The 25739-nt window shown below is 36.5% G+C and overlaps 1 protein-coding gene across 1 annotated transcript in view; it reads right to left on the reverse strand.

The window, feature by feature from the left end:
- Positions 1–2686: 2686 nt before the first annotated feature.
- The window catches only part of Rab21 (RAS oncogene family member Rab21), a 69150-nt gene continuing 46097 nt past the window's right edge, over positions 2687–25739 (reverse strand). The window contains exons 5-6 of the mRNA XM_090406059.1: positions 20557–20645; positions 2687–3249 (exon numbers count right to left, since the gene is read on the reverse strand). Coding sequence (XP_090262185.1) covers positions 3116–3249; positions 20557–20645 — 223 coding nt within the window. The 3' untranslated portion in view covers positions 2687–3115. The remainder of the gene's footprint in view (positions 3250–20556; positions 20646–25739) is intronic.

Here is a 25739-nt window from a genome sequence, read left to right on the forward strand (position 1 = left end):
GCACTTGGGGAGTCAGATTACTGCATCTCTAAATGATCCTTCTTTCCATGTGCAGCAATGAAAAGCAACAAAAAAATAAAGTAATATAGGATATCATATACAGATGAAGAGAATTACATAGTGTTCCAAATATTAAATTTTACACCAGAGAAAAGCAAGCCGGAGCTTCTCTTTCTTTCTTACTCTCTCTATTAAGCTATAAATTTACCTTTCCTTTCTACAACTGTACAATAATTTTCTTTCATGCTTACATGGTAATCAGAATACATCATGAAAATTATAGAAACTACTGAGAGTAAAACTTTAGTTTAATATAAATCAAACCAAAATAAGCTCTCCAGCTTAATTTAATTTTGTAACCTAACAGATAATAATAGCAGGACTCTAGCTTTGATGTAATAAGGGTTCCCCCCCCCCCAACACACACACCAGAGGTCACGCCAATAGTTTTAACAGTTGATCAGTAACGTTAGCATACCATGCAGATTGCAATGCAGCTTATTTACTATTATTACGGGCAACTCCAGGGGTCATTAGACTCATCGAGGGAGGCCCCAAATCATATTCATCACAACTATTCGACATTCATACAGTATCTATCATAACTCGCCTTAAACTCATTCACTGTCACAGCATCCACCACAGACTCAGGGAGCGCATTCCACTCATTCACTACTCTAAAAGTAAAGAACCCAGCTCTAACACCTTTACTAACCACACTTTTGCCCAGTTTCCATGGATGTCCCCTATTCCTCCCACAACCAGCCCTGTTCTCAAAAATATCTTCTGAATTAATTTTATAGAAACCCTTCAGTAATTTGAATATCTCAATCATATCTCCCCTCCTCTGCCTATCAACCAATTTTTGCAATCCACAAATCCTCAACCTGTTCTCATAAGGTTCATTCCACAGACCTGCTATCATCTTGGTCACTTGCCTCTGGATCCTCTCCACCTCCTCCCCATCAAGAAGAAACCTAGGTGACCAAATCTGGGCACAGTAGTCGAGATGGGGTCTTATCAAGGCTCGATACAGAGGAACAATAACCTGCTTGTCAACATATTCTTCAGCAACCAAGTGATTTGATGAGCTGATTTGGCCACTTTTGCAATGTGTCCCCTAAATTTCAATTCCTTATCCACCAACACTCCTAAATCTCGTGCCTCATCAATTTCCTGGAGCACAGTTCCATCAATGCAGTAAACTGCCGCCAATCTTTTCACCCAAAAATGCATAACCTTACATTTTGCCACATTAAATTGACATCCATTCTCCTTAGTCCAGACCTCCAATCTATCCAAATCATCCTGCAAAATTTTGACGTCATCTGCATTCACTATTGTCCTACCCAACTTCGCATCATCCGCAAACAAATGAAACTGTTCCTCTCAGATCCTTTCCTATATCATTAATGAACAAATTAAACAGCAGTGGTCCAAGAACAGATCCTTGTGGCACACCACTAGTCACAGGCCGTCTTGTGGACTCTACTCCTGAGTAAACCATTCTCTGATATCTCTCCATCAACCACCCTCCTATCCATCTCACCAACCCTATGTCCATCCCCATATGCTGCAATTTACTGATTAGAATTCCATGTGATATCCTATCAAAGGCCTTAGCAAGGTCCAGTAGAATCACTGTAAACCCATTACCCTTATCCAGTTCAGAGCCGTCACTGTGTTATAATACGTGAGCAAGTTACTGAGGCATGACCTACCCTTCACAAAACCATGCTGTCCCCGATACAGTATCCCATTTTCTTCTATCCAATCTTGTATTTTCGTCTTGACTATTTTCTCTAAGACCTTGATAATGATTCCTGTTATGCTGATTGGCTGGTAATTTTGGTAATTTTCAACAGCAGCCTTGGAACCACCTTTGTGCAGCAGAACTATTTCCCCCTCTTTCCACCCCCTTGGGACTGACCCAGACCCGAGGCTCAAATTAAACAAAATGGTCCAGGGCACTGACAATTCTTTAGCCGCTTCACGTACGACACGAGCTGGTATACCATCCAATCCCACAGATGTATTGACGAGGTTCTGTAATAGACTAGTTACCTCTACTTCATTCATCACAATTCCAGTATAAGCTGTTGGTTATACTCCAGATGATGACCCTAATGTGAAGATCAAAACGTTGAATGTTTATTTTCATTTATATTAAACTAAAGTTTTACTATAACACAGTAGTTGTTTCCATAATTTTCATGATGTAACTGTACAATCAATTTCTTATGTTAACTTTGTAATAAATTTTCATGCATTTTCCCCATTACAAATTATATTTTCCAGGTAACTGTGTGTGTGTGTATACAGATTCTAAGTAATAATGATTAAGATAAACTAATAGTTTGTCATCTATCACTTATGCCAGGTTCCATGTTTTTAATATGAAGATAATGTGAGACTTTGAAAATTTTAAAAATCCCTAGTTTAATTCAGCACCATAAAATAACTGCATTCATTTCTATCACAGAAAGTTTAAAATGAGCAGTCATTTGAATTTTGCTGGGAGAGCAAACATAAAATTGAAAAAACCATTATGGACAAGCCATTTGATAAATTCAAAATCTCTGCTTTCTTTACAATACAGCATTAAATCAATTAAGTAGTGAATATGTTTGTGCATTATTATTATTATTATTATTATATGGGTCAACTTAAACTGGATAACTTGTAATATAGTATACTTATATTTATTACATAACAGGATATTTGTACATTAAAACTAATAGTTTATAACAGAGCCTGAATTGTTGGTTTATGAAATGATTTAATCTTAAAAAGTGTCAGATGTCTAAGAAGACTGCAGAAGTCATTCCATTGAATATCAAAACTGTAGCGTTACTAGATATCTGGTAAAGGATACAATTACATTTCACCAGGTGCTGAAAATCTGCTGTAAACAGTTCAGTGCAGAATACTTGCTCTACACAGCACAACTAATAGTTAAAATGCTACAATCAATGCTCCAAAACTGTTGGCTTGCGGTTTGATCAGTGTCGTGGCACTGGTAATTACAGAATCATTATTATACAAAAATTTAATATTTCCTGATTTTAAAATTAATTCAATTAATATAACACTTAAAAATATCACAGAAACCAACTCATCCCCCACAACACCCAGTTTTTTGCTGCTGTGGCTCATCATCAACAATAACTACATTTCTTGTATGGTTTCCTGCACGACGAAGTGTAGTGGCATTATGTTCATCATTATTTTCTGCAACTTCTATCATACCTAAGAAAAGATATGCCTTAATTCCTAATTCAATGTTATATTTAGTTAAATTTCATTAAAAGTACAATACAGTAGTAATTGCAATAAAACTTAACATTTATAAAAATATATCCCAAGTATTTAACTAAAAGTTAAGCACTCTGTGATACTTGTAGTACAACTCAATAAAAGAACCATATGAACTGAAATATAATTTTATAATATAATAAGTATGGACCACTGACAGTTAACCAATAAAACAAATGAGTAAAATGAGATTTTCAAATTTCATTCACAAAAGATTTTAACAAGTGCAAAGATACCACATTCTACTTGAGATGTTTACTGACAGAAAATCCCAGTTTTTCTCATGGTCAAAATATTCAAAACAGTATCAGAAAATGAGAGCTTATAAAGATAAAGATGACAGCAAGAATGTACATGAAGAGGGACTCATTCATGTAGATATTTAGGACATATTTGGAAAAGATCACTATTTATCAAAAAAGTGAGGTAGTGAATCAAGAAAAAGAGGAAGAAATGATGAGTTAATTAAAAATTTGCAGTAGAGGAATGGATAGCTTAAGTGCAGGACTAATGTGATGACCTGGAAATGTGCTAGTAAAGAAACCATGCACATTAATACCAAAGCATGCTAGAAGATTAATGGGCAAGCACAAAGACAAGTAATGATATTTTGAATTAATCAGTGAAGTAATGTTTCAAGTTGATACAAAATGGTTGCAATCCCATACACGAAATGCTTCAGAATGAAATGTATAACACATTGATGCTGTGTATAAGGAAAGGTTCAAAAAGAGGTACTTTATATATACGAAGGTAACTTTCCAATAGACGGCGACGCAATTTGATCATTCATACCAGTGTCAGCACGTATCATCTTTTTCATGACCTCTGGCAAAATTTTAGCCATATGCAACAGGTAGTTCTTTCTCATTTGGCAAACATTTAAAATGACTGTGTTCATATTTTTCATAAAAATGGAGAAAAACGAGTTTCGCGCAGTGATAAAACACTTTTATTTGGACAGTTGCGCAGATCAAAGCCGGGTTACATGCAGTTCATGGGGGACTCTGCACAAGCATTAAAGATTATTTATCTTTGGATAAATGAGTTTAAATGTGTTTGTAAGTCCATCGAAGAGGAAGCATGCTCTGGGCACCCGACTAAGGTCACTACGAAGGAAATGATTGACAATATCCATGGTATCATTATGGAAGACCACCGAATAAAAGTGTACGAGATTGTAGGCATCTCAACTGAACGGGTGTATAATATCCTGCATGAAAAATTGCAGATGAAAAAGACGGATGCGCGATTGTTGACTGCCAATTAAAAATGCATGCGAAAAGACATTTCAACGCAGTGTTTAGCAATGTTTAATCACAATTTGCAGGATTTTCTACATCGATTCGTGACTCTAGATGAGACTTGGATCCACCACTACATGCCTGAGTCCAAGCAGCAGTCAAAACAGTAGACAATGCTAGGTGAAAGAGCACCGAAAAAAGCGAAGACTATTTTGTCAGCTGGGATGATGGCCATTGTTTTTTGGGATTCCCAAGAAATTATCATGGCATAGACTATTTGGAAAAGGGTAAGATAATAACAGTAGTCCATCATGTGCCATTGTTGGACCGTTTAAAAGAAAAACTGAAGAAAGAACGGTCAAAATTGGCACACAAAAAAGTGTGCCAATTTTTAATGCAAAAGATTTCATCAAGACAATGCACCGTCCTGCACACTGGCCGTCGCAATGTCAAAATTGCATGAATTAAGGTTCAAATTGGTTCCACATCCACTGTATTCACCGGACCTGTTCCCAAACTTAAATATTTGGCATGGTGGGAAATAATTTTCTTCAAACAAGGATGTTGTAAAAAAAATCATAATTTAAAATTCTGAATATTTTTACGTATTGTTTATATTAGTATGTTTATTAGTTTTGTTTTCATAACACGCATTGTCGGCACTTGCAATGTGCCAGTTATGGAAATTGTTTTGTTAAAAGTGATATGTAAAGCAGTTTAAAAATTGATGTACTTACCATATTTGATATTTGTATTACTTAAAATAATTTTATTGTAATTTAAAATTATCAAAGATTGTGTTTTATGAAGACATTCTCTTGTCGCTAACGGAGACAACGTGTCAGCCATTATACAGTACTTAGTTTCTCGCTTGCCACGGAGTGCGCATGCTTGCCGAGAAGTTTGATGAGTGATTGACAGCTGACAAGAAAACGTTCGGTATCTGAGTAACGGCTGTAAACAAGAGAGCGTTCGGAAGGAATTTAGAACACAGGCCGGCAGATATTTAGGTTCAGAGGAACTTAAGTTTTTTTATGTGACAGTCGGAGAAAAATTAATAGTATATTCCGAAAAAGGAATCGTGGAACTATTAAGTTTTATTGTGGATAAAAGAAAATATTGCTATATGCGTTTTAAACGGAATATTGGAGGAAACACTAATTGAAAGATTAATAGTAGATTCCGAAAAGGGAATCTTAGAACTGTGTTTTTTAAAGTGGAAGAGTTAAGACTGTCAATAAGCATTAGTGAATAAAAGAAGAAATTGCTATCTACATTCTAAAGGAATGTTCAAGAAAACTCTGATTAGGAAGATTAAGGACGCCGGATCTAACTATTATTTCTACTAAAAAGAGACAGAATTGAGTTAGGAAGAATTCTTATGTGCTACATAAGTGATAAGAAAGGATTATGTAAAAATGAAGAATAGAGTCATATATCTATTGAAAAGGGCCTTGACAGAGAAAGAAACTGGCTATGAACATTTTGTGATTGTGCAAACAAAGTGTTTAGTCTAGTCTTAAGTGTAAGTTTATTTTTAAAAGGCCTTGGATCCAATTAATTTGTAGTTAGTTATGTAAAGTTGTTTGAAGTGTATATATATTGTTTTTGTTTTATTAAATGTGTTTATTTTGTATTTTGGTCATGAGTCAGTGATTATTTGGATTCTGAAAGAAAGAGTTAAGATCATTGCACCAATTGGAGTGAACCCTTGTGCACAAATAACATATAGGTACACTCGGAATAAAAAAAATAATTGTTAGAAACAGAGATCATTCTCTATGGTAGGATTAAATATTAAGATAAATATGAATATCCTCAATATAAAAATCCACCAATTATTAACAATGTCACCAAGGCTGTCACAATGACTATTTTGCACAATGTGACAAATCCTACTTTTCAGATGGGATGAAAAAAATCGGAAACTTGCTGGACCAAATGTGTAGACCTCGATGGAGAGTATGTTGAGAAATAAAGGCGATTTTTCCAAAAAAATATGTTTAACTTATTTTTTTACCAAACTTTTCAAATGACCCTCGTGTGTATGTGTATATATATATATATATATATATAAATTAAAGTTTATAAGGCAGAACACCAAGCAGAATAAGTTGATAGCATTTATATACTTAGTAGCACGACGTTTTATCCCAATTGCACAGGATTTCTTCAGGTGTAAATAAACTAGTGAACAAAACAGTAAGAACTAACACAGGTGACATAGCATTAATGCATAGCATTATACATATCCACAAGGAGATGTGCTTTGCATTATGGGAGATACTAAGGCAAGTGATGAGAACTTTATACCACTTTTACCACGAGAAGTACCTGAAAGTACTTCAGGCACAAACTTTGTTTGCTAACACTTGGATAAACGATAAAACCCAATATATAATTAGTAGCATAGCCAAGTGAAAAAACTTCCATAATATGACTTCTCCATTACTTCCACCTTAGTATCACACCACCTCTGGGTCTGGCTCCCACTGATGAGACCTCAATAAAGCTCAAAACCATCTGGATAGTGGCTCATCCCTTAATGCATAGCATTATACATGTCCACAAAGAAATGTGCTTTGCATTACGGGAGATACTAAGGCATACTTATACCACCTTTACCAAGAGTTGCACCAGTCCTGAAAGTACTTCAGGTGCAAACTTAGCTTGCTAACACCTGGATAAAGGATAAAACCCAATATATAATTAGCAGCATAGCCAAGTGAAAAAACTTCCGTAAACAGGTGAGAACTGTTATGCAGTTATACAAAAGAAAATGATGTTATTTTTTAAAAATTATTTCTAATCTTTCTGAATGATCTGCATGTTTATGCATTCACGTGAACATTCTTGACTAATGTACGGGAGATACTAAGGCATACTTATACCAACCAAGAGTACTCAGAGTAGTCAACTATGGTCGCATTCGGGGGTTGAGTTCGAGGTTATATCGTAGTGTGTAGTGTTCGTGCAAGCTCCTGATAAGATAAGTATTATTTTCAGTTATCGTTGATAAAATTACTTAATATTGCGTAGTTTTGTTTGCCTTGCGTATTTTAGTGCGTCTGTTTATGTGTTTTTGGTGTGTATAACTTATTATTTGATAAAACACGTTGCAATAATTATGGCACCTGTACGAAGGAAAATGGCGGCCAGTAATGATGGTACACCATCGTTATCAAAGAACAGTAATATAAAAGAAATGAGTCAGTGTACTAGCTGTGAAATGTATGCTTTGCGGAGTGTGGGTAGATGACAATAAAGGATTGAATGTGTGTAGAAAATGTAGGGAGAATGAGGAATTGAAGTGTATTTCGGATTGTGAGTGTGATATTTTTGTCAAACTTCAGAATGAAGAAAATAGCGATAAGACAAGAAACGGCAAGGTTGTACATGAGAATTATGAGAGTGTGAATGTAGAAAGTGTGAATGATAGTATTAATGGTTTCGCAGAGAATAAAAAAGATGAGATAGATGCAATGAGTGAGATCGTGTTGTTGAATGGTGAGATAGAAAGGGCAAAACAGCAGCTAGAGTGCATGAACAAAAGTCGACTGAATGAACCAACCAATAATAAAAGGTATGACAGGAAAAATAGGCATATGAATGTGAACATGAACAAAATGAAGGATAGAGTGCTGTATGGAGACTCGTTAGTACGAAGTGTGTTAGTAGAGCATTTGACAAAATCGTACCAACCTGGTGCGACCATAAAGGATGTAACTGAGTCTATTAGAGAGCAAAAAGAAAGGGTGAAAGAAATGATTGTTGTGGCTTGTACGAATGATTTGAAAGGAGATAAAATGGAAATGATAGAAGACCTGAATGAATTGTTTGAGGTAGCAAAAGAAAAGAGTGAGAGAGTTAGAATGATTAGTCTTTTGCCACGGTATGACAGTGAAATGTTTAAAAGGAGGGCCAAAATTGCGAATGACTTTATGCGTGGGTTATGTATGACGAGTGGTGTGGAATTTGTGGACGTGTGGAGCGAGTTTGATGGGCGAAAGGATCTATATAAGATGTATGGCTTGCATTTGAATGGTTATGGTGTAAGAAGACTTGAGAAAGTGTTGCTGAATGTAGTGGATGTACAAATTCAGATAAACTAGATTTGTGAAGGGGTGGGGAGTAGATATACAGTCCTTAGGGAGGAAGTTGAATGTAAGAATGAATATAATATGCCGGAGCAAATAAGGACAACAAACAGAATGGGATAGTTAATATAAGGCATCAAGGTAGGGTTGGGGCTAATGGGGGTCTTAAATTCATGTACACTAATACTAGGAGTATTAGGAACAAGAAGGAAGAGATTTTGGCCATGGTTGGCACTTAAAGACCACAGGTTATTGGTATTAGTGAAACATGGCTGACTGTAGATGATATAGCCAGTGGGATTGAATGTGATGGGTATAGTGTGTTCAGGAATGACATAGAGAATAAAATGGGAGAGGAGTATTGTTGATGATAGCTGATGAGCTACAGCCCAGTAGAATAGAAGTTGAATTGCAGGATAGAGAAAAGAGCACATTTGAGGCCATTTGGTGCGAGATTGTGGCTAGCAGAACTAAATATACAATTCGGTGCTGCTATAGACCAGGTGATGGAAAAGATGGTGGTGACAGTATGCACAAGCAAATAGAAGAAATGAGTGGAAGGAGGGTGATTATTATGGGAGATTTCAACTATGGTCGCATTGATTGGAGTGAGGAGAGGACACACGGGAGGAAGGAATTGGATTTTATGCGGTTATTAAGGGATAACTATCTGCGACAGCATGTAATGGAAAATACTAGGGGTCAGAGAGTGCTTGACCTAGTAATTACATCTGAGGATTTGGCTGTAACAAATATGACCACATTGCCACCAATCGGTGAGAGTGATCATAGGGTCTTGACTTGGGAGGTGGCTAAAGGTGTAGAATGTTCAATTAAGACAGGGTACATGTGGAATTATCGGGCTGGAAAGTATGACAAGCTTAGGAGTTTGATTGGATCAGTGCCATGGCATGTACAACCGCAAGGACTAGAAGTTGATAGTGCATGCGAGGTAGTTAAGAAGTGCTTGCATGAAGCAATGGCTGACTGTATACCTAGAGCCCGAATAATAAATCAAGTAGGGGTTATATGGATGAATAACACCATTAAGCTTGAGCTGCAAAAAAAGAAACAACTATGGAGGGAATTTAAGGAAAAAGGTGACCGGCAGCATATGAACGGTATAAAGCGCAGGCCAGAAGGGTGACGAGTGGGGTAAGAAAAGCAAAAAAGGATTACGAAAGAACATTGGCCATGCAGGCTAAAGAGAATCCTAAACAGTTTTTTAGATATGTAGCAAGTAAAAGGAAAAATGTACATGGCAGAATGATTTTAAAGAGTGCCGATGGTAGGGAGGTAACTGAATCAGTTGAGATAGCTGAGTTACTGAGTGAGCACTTTGCAAGAATATATCATCCAGGTGGTGATATTGCAGAAACGAATAAACCAGTAGATTATACGGGAATTGTGGTGAATGAAGTGGAGGTGAGTAGTCTATTGCATAACCTCAATGTCAATACATCTGTGGGATTGGATGGTATACCAGCTCGTGTAGTACGAGAAGCAGCTAAAGAAATGTCAGTACCCTTGACCATTTTGTTTAATTTGAGTCTCGGGTCTGGGTTAGTCCCGAGGGGGTGGAAGGAGGGGAAAATAGTTCCACTGCATAAAGGTGGTTCCAAGACTGCTGTTGTAAATTACATACCGATTAGCATATCAGGAATCATTGTCAAGGTCTTAGAGAAATTAGTCAAGAAAAGAATACAGGATTGGATAGATGAAAATGGGATATTGTATGGGGGATAACATGGTTTTGTGAAGGGTAGATCATGCCTCAGTAACTTGCTCACGTTTTATAACACTGCTGAACTGGATAGGGGCAATGGGTTTACAGTGATACTATTGGACCTTGCCAAGGCCTTTGACAGGATACCACATGGAACCGTAATCAGTAAACTGGAGCAGATGGGGATAGATATAGGGTTGGTAAGATGGATAGGAGGGTGGTTGAAGGAGAGATACCAGAGAGTGGTTTATTCAGGAGTGGAGTCAAAAAGACGTCTTGTGACTAGTGGAGTGCCGCAGGGCTCTGTTCTTGGACCACTGCTTTTCAGTTTGTTCATCAATGATATTGGAAAGGATTTGAGAGGAAGTGTTCACTTTTTTCCTGATGATGCAAAGTTGGGTAGAGCAATTGTGAGTGCACAGGATGTCAAAATTTTACAGGATGATTTGGATAGTTTGGAGGACTGGGCTAGGAAAAATGGATGTCAGTTTAATGTGGCAAAGTGTAAGGTTATGCACTTTGGGGTGAAAAGAATAGCAGCAGTATATCGCATTGGTGGAACCGTACTCCAGGAGATTGATGGGGCCAGGGATTTGGGAGTGCTGGTGGATAGGGAGTTGAAGTTTAGGGGGCACATTGCAAAAGTAACTAAAACAGCTCACCAAATCACTTGGCTTATGAAAAATACTTTAACATGCAGAGACATACAAGTTGTTGTTCCTCTGTATCAAGCCTTGATAAGTCCCCATCTGGACTTCTGTGCCCAGTTATGGGCACCAGGGTTTCTTTGTGAGGGGAGGAAGTGGAGAGAGTCCAGAGACGAGTGACCAAGATGATAGCAGGTCTGTGGAATGAACCTTATGAGAATAGGTTGAGGATTTGTGGGTTGCAGAAATTGGACGATAGGCGAAGGAGGGGTGTATGATTGAGACAATCAAATTACTGAAGGGTTTTTATAAGATTGATCCAGAAGATATTTTTGAAAATATGACTGGTAGTGGGAGGACTAGGGGCCATGCATGGAAGCTGGGCAAGAGTGTGGTTGACAAGAGTGTTAGAGCTAGGTTTTTTACTTGGAGAGTGGTGAATGAGTGAAATAAGCTTCCAGAGTCTGTTGTGGGTGCTACGACCGTGAATGAGTTCAAGGCAAGATATGATAGATACTGTGTGAAGTAGAATAGTTGTTCCAGACATGATGTTAGGGCTTCCCTCGATGAGTCTGTCGACTCCTTGGAAAACTTAATAAGGAGCAATAATAATAATAATAACAATAATAATGTAGGCTTGGGTGTATTCAGACAAGTTAATACTTTGGTTGATATATAAATGTTTAGGATCTATTGCTATTTTCAAAGATTCTCATATTTTTCTTCCTGTTATATCATAGCAATAGTGTAATATATATACACACACATCTACCAATAATTATCTGGACACACCTGTTTGTTAATAACATAAAAACCAGTGTACAGATAGTATAAAGCAGTATTTCATCATAGCTGTTGAAAAATGTGATATCGCAACACGACGTAAACTTAGTGACTTCGAGAGAGGTGTCATCATGGGCTCACATGGGTGGTATGTCCATATGTGCCACTGCTGCTCAACTGGAGCATCCAAAATCAATGATTGGTGATGTGATCAACAAATGGAGACATTCTGGCATCACTAGTGCAGGAAAACACCTAGGGTGGCTGCCAAAAACGACTGACAGGGAGGGGAGGGTGTTAAAAGGGTGGTGTGAAAAAGCCAGCTGCAATTGATATAGCCCATTCATGAGGAGTTCCAGAAACACCATGGTGAGTACTAATACTGTACGAAAAGAACTCCATTAACTGGGTTTCTATGAAAAGCAGCATCACATAAGCCAAACATCACAGCTTGTCTGGCGTGGTACAAAGAGTGTGTGTGTGTGAACCGAACAATTGACCAGTGGAAAACTGTACTCTGGAGCGATGAATCAAGATTAACCTGTTTCCAGTCTGATCAGGGTGGATGTGGAGGCAGCCTGGTGGTGAACACTTGTTACCACAGTGTGTTGTACCCGCAGTAAAGTTTGGTGGTGGAGGAGTAGTGAACCACAGACAGCAACACTGGTTGCAGTCTGTGGTTCACTGAAGGCAGCTCAGTACCTTGATATTCTGGATAATCAGGTGCAACCTACACTGTGAAGTTTTTATGGAATGGATCCATGTTACTATCAAGACAACAATGCTCCCATGCCACAAAAGCTGCAGCTGTGACAGAATGGTATGAAGAGATGGGTATTAAATGACCTGCACAGATTCCTGACCTCAACCCCATCAAACACCTGTGGGATGAACTGGAGACAATTGAGGTCAGAGCAGTACGTCCTCAATATGTTGCTGAACTCTGTGCTGCTTTGATGGAGGAATGGAGACAAATTCCACCTAATGTCTGCAGCACATTGGTAGAAAGCCTCCCTCAAAGGTGCAGGAGGTGATCAAAGCCAAAAGTGGACTTTATCTTATTAGGGTTCACCTGCTGATATCAATTGTAAATTGCTAAAGTGTCTGGACAATTACTGGTAGGTAGGTGTGTGTGTGTGTGTTGGTTTATTTTTCAATAACTGAAAAGCTGGATGTTGAATGCTCTTCCAGAGAACAGATGAAAGAAGAGAAGTAGATGCAGTGACTGGGAGTAGTATAAGGATGTACTGAGCAACTGCTACTTGTGATGGTAGAAAAAGGAAGAAGAAAAACTGAATGCCAGTTCAGTGCAGCAGCAGCACCTATGAAAGTATCTTTGAAGAGATATAAGCATGAAACATCATTTCTGAAACAGCAGTTGGAGTCAATGACTGAAGAACAATTATCAGCTAAAAAACTGTCCTCTTGACAGCATCAGGAATTTTAAGGAAGTCCTTGGTACACTGTCCAAAGAGAACAGTATTCTAAAATTGAGCAGATATATTTGTACAGAGTTAGTACTCATATAGGTCAAATACTGAAGACTTCATTTGCAAAAAAAAATCCATGACTTAGGAAAAAAGAGAAAAAAGAAACACTTATCTTACAAGTAGTCTGAGTTAAGGGTTAGTTTAAGGAATAAGTTTCCCTCATTTATAATAGGAGGGCAAAAGGTAAATGTCAGTCTAAGAAGAGAGAGATTACATTATCTAGTGAATTATGTATTATCAAGATATGAAAGGATAAAATGAGTCCATTCCCCTCCAAGAAAAAAAGGCAACAACTGCATTTTGCTAGTAGTGAAGGTGACTAGATCATCCTTACCTCACTGAAGCATAAAGAACTGTTTAAGTCATTATCTTGAAACATCCACATAATTTTTTATACTGACACAGATTACTTAACACATCATCATCAAATACCTGATATGTACCCTCAAGGGGTGTACAGGATATGATAGTACATGAAAAATTTACATCATTACTAACTTCCTATCTACAATTTTCCTCCAAATCAGTCTATTACTTGTCAAGACTCCAATATTATCATTATCAGATCTTATATTTCTATCGCCTAAGGCACATTGTACCATATCAATCCACCTATATCTTGATCTTCCTCTGGGTCGTTTTCCTGCCAAAGAACACTTGTTTTGCTAATCTTTCCTCGCCCATTCTGTTTAAGTGACCATACCATCCGAGATTAGCTCTGCTAATGCATTCCTGGATGCTGACAATGTCAAGTTCTTTCCTAATATCCTCGTTTGCCATTGATGCCATCTTTTCACGCCTATAATCTTTCTCAGGACTCTCATATCTGCGGTCTCTAGTCTTTAGTCAAGAGTTTTACTTCTGACCCAACTCTCAGATCCATAAGTTAAAACTGGTTTGAACACTGTTTTGTATACAGCTAATTTATTTAGTGTTCCGACTAATTTCTCTCTAATTCCATATGAATTTATTCAATTGACTTCCTACCATACCAGCTTTGTTGATTCTGTTGTCTATTTCCATATTTAATTCACCATCTTCATTAAAAATCGTGCCTTAAGTAGCTGAAATGTTTTACTTGTTCCACAGGTTCCCTGTTCACAACACAGTTAACATTTTCAACAATTCTACCTATTTTCATTATCTTTGTAATGCTGACCTTCATACCATATCCATTACAACAGTTATTCAATTTAGTCAGGGAATCTTGCAAACTTGTAGCGGATTTATTTAGAAGTATAACATCGTCCGCATAAAGCAAAGAGCTGACATTAACATCTGCAATTCTGATATCAGGTTTAATACCACTTTCCTTCATAATGTGATCCATATAGATAATGAATAACAAAGGGGATAATGTACATCCTTGTCTCACACCAGATTTAACGTTAAACCATCTTCCTGTACCTCCTTCAATTCTAACTGCTGATTTACAACTAAAATACAGACTAAGTATTGCTTGATATAATGTCCCATTGACACCATATAACTGTAACGTATTGAATAGTTTCTCTCTTGGCATCTTGTCATTTGCCTTTTCCAGATCAACAAAACTTAAATACAGATCTTTGGTATATTCCCATGCATTCTTGACTATTTGTCGTAAAGCGAAGATCTGATCCTGACAGCCTTTATTTGGCCTGAATCCAGCTAGTTCATCACCAAGCTTTTCTTCCACAATTCTTCTCAACTGTTTCTCAAGTAATCTTGCATAGATCTTGCCAGGAACACTCATTAGGGAAATACTTCTGTAATTCTCACATTCAGTTTTATTTCCCTTTTTATATATGGGCACTATTAGAGCTCTACTCCAATCATCGGGAATTCGTCCCTCTGTCCAGGCTTTCTGAACTATGCAGTACAGCCACTGTAAGACTTTTATACCACCATACTTCAGCATTTCTGGTCGAATATCATCTACTCCTGCTGCCTTTCCACATTTCAAGCCTTTGATGGCCTTTTCTACTTCTAGTATGGACATGGATTCTTGACTGTATGTTTCATTTGGCGTAATTACATTTTTCAAAGTAATTACGACATACTTCAAGGATATCTTTTTCTCCTGTTTTCGTGTAACCTTTATCATCTCTAACTCCTTTTATAGCACTCTTTCCTCCATTTCTAAGCTTCTTCAACAACCTCCAGAATATCTTACCACCTTCTTGTTATTTATTTTCTATGTTCTTGCCAAAGTCCTCCCATGGCTTTTGTTTAGCTAGTTTTACACAGTGTTTCGCTTTCTTACATTTGTCTCTGTATTCTCTAAGAGTAAAAGCTGACTTTTGCCAGGAACTTTTGATATGATTTCTTCTTTTCCTTCACTGCCTCTTTAACTTCCTGTGTCCACCATGGAGTCCTGATTTTTCTATCCTTGCAGACAACCTCACCACATGCCTCTCTGACTGAATCAATCAGGGTTTTCTTCAAGGCTTGCCACTGAATCTCCAAGGTTTGGTTCCTGTTCTCAAACTCTTTAATTTTTTCTTCAATAATCTTTGTGTATGTTAGTCTACAACTTTATTTATTCATGTTTAAGCTAGAGATAACTATATAAAGCAAATCAAAAATTAAATCTTTGATTTTGCTTTATAAATCAGATTTTTTTTTTATGTTCCTCTCCCCATGAAAGGTTATTTGCAAACTGTAGTACATTATGTACCAAGGGTGGATTTATTTATTTTTTTTTGTATTTTTTAATTTATATTTACATAGCCTGGAAGCCCTACTCTAGAGACCAAACATGGAACTTTTTCAAGACATTTCAGGCTTCCAATAAGCAGAGTGGTGGTCTCACTGGTTAATGAAATTTATCTTCCACCCAAAAACAATCACAAACATCCAATGCTCATGGCAGACTGCTATCCAGCCTGTTGGCTGGAGAGCAGTTACACTCACTTGGCTAACCAGGCCAGCTGAAATGAAAGATGAAAATAGTGTAAACATTTTATGCAGTACTATCATAGTATTGCATAAAATTATGATGTAAAAATAATCATAATTTAAAATTCTGAATATTTTTACGTATTGTTTATGTTAGTATGTTTATTAGTTTTAGTTTCATAACACGCATTGTCGGCACTTGCGATGTGCCCGTTATTGAAATTGTTTTGTCAAAACAAATTGTAGAGAAGTTAAAACTGGATTTGATTAGCTGTGTTACTTTAAAGGAATTTTATTGTAGTTTAGAATTATTAAGTGTTTGTGTTTTTGAAGACATTCTCTTGTCGCTAACGGAAACAGCATGTCAGCCATTATACCTAACTTCTTGCTTGCCAGTTTCATGGAGCTCGCATGCTTGCTGAGAAGTTTGATGTGTGATTGACAGCTGACAAGTTCGGTATCAAAGCAATGGGAGAGAAAACAAGACAGCATTCGGGAGGAAATTAGAACACAAGCCAGCAGATATTTAGATTCAGAGGAAATTGAGTTTTTTTATGTGACAGTCGGAAGAAAATTAATAGCATATTCCGAAAAAGGAATCGTGGAACTATGAAGTTTCAAAGTGGAATAAGTATTGATAAATAAAAGAAAATATTGCTATAGACGTTTTAAAAGGAACATTCGAGGAAACGCTAATCGGAAGATTAATAGTAGATTCCAAAAAGGGAATCATAGAACTGCGAATTTTTTAAAGTGGAAGAGTTAAAACTGTTAATAAGCATTAGTGAATAAAAGAACAAATTGCTATTTACATTCTAAAGGAATGTTTCAGAAAACTCTGATTAGGAAGTTTCATCTGTATTAAGGACGCCGAATCTAACTATCATTTCTACTGAAAAGAAGACAGAATTGAGTTGGGAAAAATTAATGTGTGCTACATGAGTGATGAGAAAAGATCCTATGAAAATGAAGAATAAAGTCATATATCTTCGGAAAAGGGCCTTGACAGAGAAACTGGCTATGAACATTTTGTCATTGTGAAAACCAAGTGTTTAGTCTAGTCTTAAGTGTAAGTTTATTTTAAAAGACCTTGGATCCAATTAAATTTGTAGTTAGTTAAGTAATATTGTTTGAAGTGTATATATATTAAGTGTTTGTGTTTTATTAAAGGTGTTTATTTTGTATTTGGTCTTGAGTCAGTGATTTATTCGAATTCTGAAAGAAATAGCAAAAAATAAGGTCTTGCGCCAATCAGAGTGAACCCTTGTGCAATAAATAAATAAATATAATAAAATCACTCGGAAAATAAAAATAATTGTTATAGAGAAATCTCATAAAACAGGATTAATATTAAAAAATTAATAAAAAATCTCAACTTTTACAATGATGATAATCAGATAAATAGAACTCTGTTTTAGTACAAAATTGATCTGCAAAGTATTTTGACAGCCAATCTGGCTATTGAATGAACAGCATTTGCAGTTTATAACCTGCAAATATTCTGAGGAAGGCAGCGTTTTAATCCCACAGGGCATGAATGTGTGGAAAAAATTCAGGTTATAAATAATATTCAATGCCATGTGAAAATCACTGTCCTGCTTATTGGAGGCCAAGCAGGACATAACCATCAACACCTAAGCTTATCTGTTAGATTGAGAATGAACTAACTTAGGAGTTGGGGGGTGTGTATCCTGCCCCTGTGGTGCTAGTCATCACTTGATAGCAGATGTTTCATCATCCATTATTAATATTACCTGTTTGCTTACTGGAGGCTTGAAGTGATTTAAAAAGAAAAGAAAAACAAAAACACGTATCGAGACTCCAGAATCAGAGCCCACTAATCACACTTGGTGATAGCAAGATTACTGAAAATTTACAGACAAGCTGGAAAATGATGCATTATCATTAGATTTGGTGCAGTATACTATCTAATTGTCATTATGCTGAAGACCTGTTTAAAAGCCTGCACCCTAGACAAAAATGTCTGTTTCTTCATTATGCTCGGCTTAACTGAAAACAATATGTATTTGCCTGTTGGAGGAAATGGGGAGAAAAGTAAACCAGGTAGTGGTGTTCATTGACAACAAGAGCCATCAGTCACTTTAAGCCTTGTTGGCATCCAATTAGAAAAAGTATATTTTTGTGGCAACATTCATCTGATTTAACAATTTTGTGGAAGCAGACAATGCCATGGGAAAATGAGCTGGGAAAAGCTATACTTTGTACATCACCACTTCATTAGTAGATGAGTGGAATACTACAGACTGAGACAAGTGATCTCCCCCCCCCCCTTCCCCCATAAGTCATTGGCCTCTTATGTGGACTAAAATATCAATATCTCAAAATGAAGTTAGGCCACTTAGTTGCTGATCACTTGTGGACATCTTGGTACAGATTATATGAGCATTAGAAAACTTTGTCAGTTGCCTGCTGAAAACATGCAGATATATACAGTATGTATTGTCAGAAAGTTTTGTTGTTAAGTATTTTATTCCTATAACGGCAACTGATTTTTGAGATTAAATTGAGGGAAACTGTTTACAAATGCAATGATTGAAAAAAGTGTTGAATGTATAAACCTGTCTTCAAATAGAGAAACAAAAATGAAAACATCTTTGATGAGCGGCCATTTTTACATACAACCAGAATTAATATTTGATGTACTAATATATTTTTATAGTAATATCATCCACAAATGAATGGAAAAAAACATTTAGCACTGTGACCATTGGCAGACTAATGATTAGATAATTCAGCACTACACCAATCAAAGTTAAAAGTTGCACATTTCATTTCACTTAGCCTCCAATAATTTTATTATGGCATTTTAAGAACACTTACACACAGAGCCAGAGTCACTTGTTCTAACAATACAGCTCTGACCACAAAACTCCAATATCTACGCCATACGTTCTTAGCCAACGGCTACAATCCCTACAAAATAGATAAAATACTACATAGGCCCATTACTCTGCCCTCCCCTAATAAAAAGAATACAACATGACCATTTCTATTCCCTATATCAGCGGTACATCGGAAAAGATAGCCAAAGTATTGTTGAAACATGGCCTTCGCACCACTTTCAAACCTCATGTCAAGCTGGCAACTCTGACCTGCTCGCCTAAGGATAAACTTCACCCTTTAGCACACCCAGGAGTGTATGAAATTCCTTGCGACTGTGATTTGGCCTATTATGGGCAAACAGGAAGATCAGTTAACATCCACCTGGAAGAACACGAAAGATACATTCGCTGCTATTACTATGGCAAGTCGGGACTGGCAGACCATGCTTTGTACACTCCTTCATACAGGATTAGATGGAGAAAAACGAATGCACTATTTAGGAGTCGTTATAAATCTGAAAGATTAATTTTTGAGTCAGCAATGGCTTTGAAGAATTCTCCAAACCTTAACAAATATGGTTGCATTAATTTTCCAAAAACTTGGGAGACTTATCCTAAGAAAAACTCCTGCATAGATGTTCCCCCCCCCCCATTAGAAGGCGCCAAAAATAGGACTTTAGATCTTTTTTGCAATTATATTGTTTCACTCACTCACTGTTGCGTGTACAAGTGTGTTGTGCTCTGATGATACTGAGTTAAAAATCAGCGAAATATAAGCACTAATAAAACATATCTTTGATAACATTGCATGTTGTTGTTAATACTGTGAAAAATAAGTCATGAATAGTTCACTCTCAGATAGTTTCTTCCAGTCTGATAGGTAATTCCTGTGGGCAGAGAAAACATCCATGGCTACTAACAGACCCATCAATATAAAGATCTGCCACTGATTGAACTTCCAAGTTCAGAATACATTCATTTTGTGGTTGCCTGAACATCAGTTGCATCATTTTGCCTATCAGCAGAATAACAACTACAGTCTCCCTTTTAGGTTCCCATCGAAAATGACATACAGCAGTCTGTCCAAAAGCCTTCTCAAGTCCAAGTCTTTCCTATCCAATGCACTCATTACTCTATCCCGAAATGCACGTACTAACTAATTATGTTAGATATATCTCCAAGTATATACCTAATACAGTACCTGTCCCTACTTTTTTTTTCCTTTTTTTTTATAATCCAATGGCCAATTATTATTTTACTAGCCATGAACAGAAGGACAAATTACAGGGAATTAACATTACAAAAAAAAAACCTTTTTTCGTTGTTGAACAAAATATCACTTTGAGAACTATTATCAGTAGATTCAATAATAGATGTGAATGCAAACTTAATATCAAATAACTGATGTATGTAATAAATCAAACATCTGAAGATTATTTAACTTAAAATCCTATTATTAACATAAATTAGAATCTCAATTAAACAGGATTATGAAATGCCTTCAAACTATAATTATTTAAACATCACTTACTTTTGCTCAAGTCTAAGAAAAGCTCTTCAATTCCTCTGTTCAGTTTCGCAGACGTCAGGAAATGTTTTGCTCCAACTGAAGATGCATAACTAATAACAGATGAAATATTATTGTAAAAAACTCAAATTTCAATGAAACAAGAACATACTTTTTTTACCATTTTTTTATCTAGGTTTTTAAACCTATACTTAATGAATCAAAACATAAGGCAACATTTATACCTCAAAATACTCACTTCCTACAAATCTTTTTAATTTTACATTAAAAAGCATGTTAAAAATTCAAAATATGCTATTCTCATTCCCAATCTTTAAAATTATCTGATTATTCCATAGAACAAACTAAAATTGGCTGGAATTATAGCCAAGTCTTCTTAAAAGACCACATGATACAGCAATTAAGAGGCAGAAATCTGCCCATTTCACAACAGAATAGTCATTAAATCATATATCCCCCCCTCCCCCCCAGCACATTATATATGCATATATGTGCATGATATATATCTGATACTGGTTAGGCCAAAGGAATGCACCAACAGTACATTTCCAGTATATATATGCCAATGTTATTAAAGTTGAATAAGCTATAGAAAAATCTAGCTATTAAGGATTAAAAAATGAATTTCTTTTAATCACTTATGGCAAGATTTTCTCTGGTCATTGATCACTTTATATTTTTATATTTTCTGAGAATTGGTAAATTTTTTTCCAAGTACTGCATGGCTGTGGATCACACTTTGGGAAACAATGCATTATAAACCTCTACATATCTTCTTTCTCAGCCTTGGTCAGTCCAATGCTGGACAAAGGCCTCCCCATGTTTTGACCACTTCTTGTCAAAGTTTCTAAGATCATCATCATCATCTCATCTAGTCCTTGGCTTTCCTCTTGTTCTTCTTCCAGTTGGTATCCAGTTTGTAAGCTCCTTGGTCCAGCATCCATCCTCTCATTACATGACCTGCCCACTTCCATTTTCTGGTCTTAATATGAGTTAGAATGTCATTTATCTTGATTTGCTCTCTAATCCAAAAGTTTATTTCATCTCTTAAAGAGATTCCTAGGATGTTTCTTTCAAATTTTCTTTGAGCAATCTTCAATTTGTTTTCGTCTTTTTGTTATATTCCAGGTCTCACTAGCATAAGCCATGAATGGTAATAAGCAAATAAACTGTACATATAAAGTGGCCAAATATTCAGCAGATTATTGAGAATGTTGATGAATGGCAAAAATGCAAGATAAACCTTGTTCGATGGAAATGCAAACTGCTTCAAATGATTAAAAGAGAAATTAAAACCAAAAAATTTCAACATAGCAATGAGTTGGATATCCCACGTGGTTGGCCAAGTGATTAGCATATCTATGCTCCAGACAAGCTAAGGGTTTGAATCCTGCCATGGGTGATGTTTGTGACTGTCCTACTAATTCTGTGTGGAAAGGGCATCTGCATCCCTACCACTTCTTCTAGCAGAACACTTCACTCCCAGAAAACTCATTGGAGGTATGGGAGTGACTATACAGCATACACTGACGTCACACGTGAATAACTAACCACTAAAAAAAAACATCAAGTTAATCATAAAAAAATTTCTGCCTGTCATTACTATGCTATTTATGCTTGTAATGCAATTCAGGTGAATAACTAACCACTAAAAAAAAACATCAAGTTAATCATAAAAAAATTTCTGCCTGTCATTACTATGCTATTTATGCTTGTAATGCAATTCAGTTGTTTTACATAACATAAAAAACTCTACCTACAAACTGAAAGCATAGCTGTGAATTCAGTTTCCCACCACCACCACCACCATTAAATGCTTCTCCTCTAAAATTGACATATACACTTATAATGCATTAAAACAGGCTTAAACAAGAACAAATTTAGTGCAAAAATGGAAAAGTAATCACTGCTTACTATTTCTAGATACATAAATTATACTAGACAAAAAATTATATTCTTGTTCTTATTCTTTACCCAAGCATAAGTAAACAAAAGTTAAAGTTTGCACACGAAGTATCTTCATGACTAAGCTACTTGTATACTAACTTCAAAAACAGCACCAAAAATGCACAAGAAACATAACACTAAGAAGAGCAGCAAAGTCAAGAACAAGAAGGCTTGTCCCGCTAATAAGGTTACGGAAGATATTGAAAATGAATTAACAAAATCCTCTAAAAATTAAAAATAAAGTAGATTATCAGAAAGACAACGAAGGAATTACAGAAAGTCGGGAGGCGTTTGAATGAACATAGGGAGGGAAAAAAATTAAGTAGAAAAAAATAAATAAAGCATGGAATCAGGTAAGTAATGTTGCTTGTAAAAAGAACTATGTTATTTGGTATGGTGACTCTATCATAAAACATGATGTTGATGAGTGGGTTATAACATCAAGTTTTCCAGGAGCTAAAATTAAAAATATAGCACATGCAATTCAAGAACAGAAAAGAAAAGTATATGAGATCATAACTGCAGTAGGTACTAATAACTAGTGAAAAGTTCAGTATGTGAGAGGACATGAAAGGGTTGTTGGAAGAGGTGAGAGTGAAGAGTAAGAAAGTGAAAATAGTAAAAAAGTATATAACCTCAATATGATAAAAAAGAATTAAGAAGAAGGGCTATGATGGCAAATAATTCAAATACGTAGGTTGTGTAAAACTGAATTATAATGGGAGGAATGGTGAGAACTTGAGAGTAAGAGCGACAATGTTATATAACTGTGCTAATGATAGGAATGGGCATTATCATGGAAATGATTGAGGAGAGAACGATTTAGACTTTCTGTTCATCCAGTTTGGAACCATCACAAACATGTGCAAAGATGTCTACATGTATGAGGCACTGTGTCATGCAGACTGCAGACAATATACAAAATAACATGCAGGTAGATTATTATGTCTGTACATCAGTGTTTCTCAATGTGGGACATACGCCCCACAGGGGGGCAATTTGAATATTTTGGGGGGGCAATTAGAAAATGTACATCATAGAGTATACATATTTATATTATACTTTTTCAGAATTTGGTTGACTATTATGCTAGAGGAGGGGGGGGCATCAAAATCTTTGAGACGCTGAGGTGGGGCATGATCCAAAAAAGGTTGAGAAACACTGTTGTACATGAATGCTACGAGTATCAGAAAATAAGGGGTAGAGTTTGTTGTCTTGGTCAATATGTTGGGACCTCAGATTGCAGGCATTAATGAGACCTGGCTATCAGAATCAGACATACTAAATGGTATCGAGTATAAAGGGTATAGTATTTTCAGGAAAGATAGAGAGAATGGGAGAGTAGGGGGATGTGCTGCTAATGATATTGGGTGACTTGAATCCAGTTAGAGTTGAGCCCTATGATTGCAGTACTATTACTAACAGTATTTCATGTGGCAGTGAATTTGAAGCCATCTGGTCTGAGATGGAATCTTAACAAGATTAATTTCATAGAGGGGGGTGTTCTTACAGACCTGGTAGATCGGTTGCTAGTGATGAAGAAATGCATCATCAAATAGAGACGATGGATGCAAAAAAGAGTAATCATAATGGGAGATTTTAATTATCAAAATACTGATTGGATAGTAGTAAAATCTTATGAGAAGAATGAAACTGAATTGAGCTGTTGCAGGACAACTTCCTCAAGCAGCATATGACAGAAGGAACTCGAGGTCAAAGAGTGTTAGAGGGTGTTTAAGTTAAAGAGGTAACTTTTCTGCCTATGATTGGTGACAGTGATCATGTGGTATCATAGAGTATCCGAGAAGTGACCAAGTTTATGAATGTTCCATTCAGAAAATGTTACATGCTAAACTACAAAGCAGGAAATAATGACTAAGTGAGGAGTTCAGCAGAATGGTACCAGTTGCTGGACAGGAAGAATATCGACAATGCATGGAAAGCATTTAAAAAATACTTTAACGATGGAATAGCAGAAAGTGTCCCAACAGTTCGAAGAATAAATAGGATAGGAGTCAAATGGATATGTAATCTTATTAAGCGAGAGATTCATAAGAAGCAGATGATGTAGAAGGTATACAGTCTGCATAAGGATGTTTGTTATGAAAATTATAAGCAGCAGCAGGGCAGAAGATTCACAACTGTTGTATAGAAAGCTAAGTCTGAGTATGAAAAGGAACTGACTCTGCAAGCTAAAGACAACTCACAAAAATTCTATCAATATGCTGCAAGTAAAAGATAGAATGAGTATGAAAGAACAACTCTTCTGAATGCAGATGGAGTGAGGGTGACAAATGCAGAAGTGGTTGTTCAACTAATTAGTGCTCATTTTGTTAGAAGCTATCAACACAGTGTATGCAACATTGCGTTCTGTTAGATCCTGAATGAGGACCTTTTTATCAAAAGGGTCATTGAGTCAGGATTTTACAAGAAACAAAATTCTGAACTAGAAATACTTGTACTTTTAGTCAAAAAGGCAAAAGAAAAATGTCAGAATTACCCTAGAAAGAAGTAAAGTAGAAGTGAAATTGTATTGTTGAGAAAATGTTGGTATTTTAAATATGCTCTGTGTAAGAATGTATGTCTAAGCGTGAACAAAGGTGCAAAGGTTGCTAGCTAGCTGCCTATGATGATGTAACACCCAAAGCGAAAGCGTTTGTGGAAGGCAAGCTGAACTCGCGTTCTTCAAAAGGAGCATTCTTCAAGGGGCAGAAGTGTGACACAACCACGTAAGGGCGAATAGGAAAGCGCAATGAGAGATCCTTCGATACGACAAGATAGCGCTACGAAAGGCAATAAAAGGAGTTCACTCAAGTTTAACCCCTCATTTTTTCCTGTTCCAGTTTTTCTCATTGACCAATCGACGCAATCTCCTTCCCGGTTGCTAACTGAAGGAGTCAGGAATGCTATACGCGAGATGACTGCATCTACCAACTCAGGCCATCGGTAAGAGTTTACCGATGCGAGACAGCGGAAAGTTCCCCCCTGAAGGATGGCAGAGCTGATGATGACCTGCTAGACGAGCGTTAGTCTGGCAAAAGCAAGGAATGGCCATTTGTGTCAATCAGAGCAAGCTCCACGTGGACACGACTAGATAAAGCAGAACGACATCTGACTACAAAGGACGGACAAAAGGAGCATGATGACCTCTCAAGATGGTGGTAATGTACAGAAATTTTCTTATTCATGTAACAATTAGTATTGGAGAAAAAAGAGAAGAACAGATTTGTAATTGAAAG

This window comes from Typopeltis vanoorti, chromosome 16, assembly GCF_054136105.1.
Source record: "Typopeltis vanoorti isolate ZY-2024b chromosome 16, IOZ_Tvanoo_1.0, whole genome shotgun sequence".
Taxonomy (NCBI): Eukaryota; Metazoa; Arthropoda; class Arachnida; order Uropygi; family Thelyphonidae; genus Typopeltis; species Typopeltis vanoorti.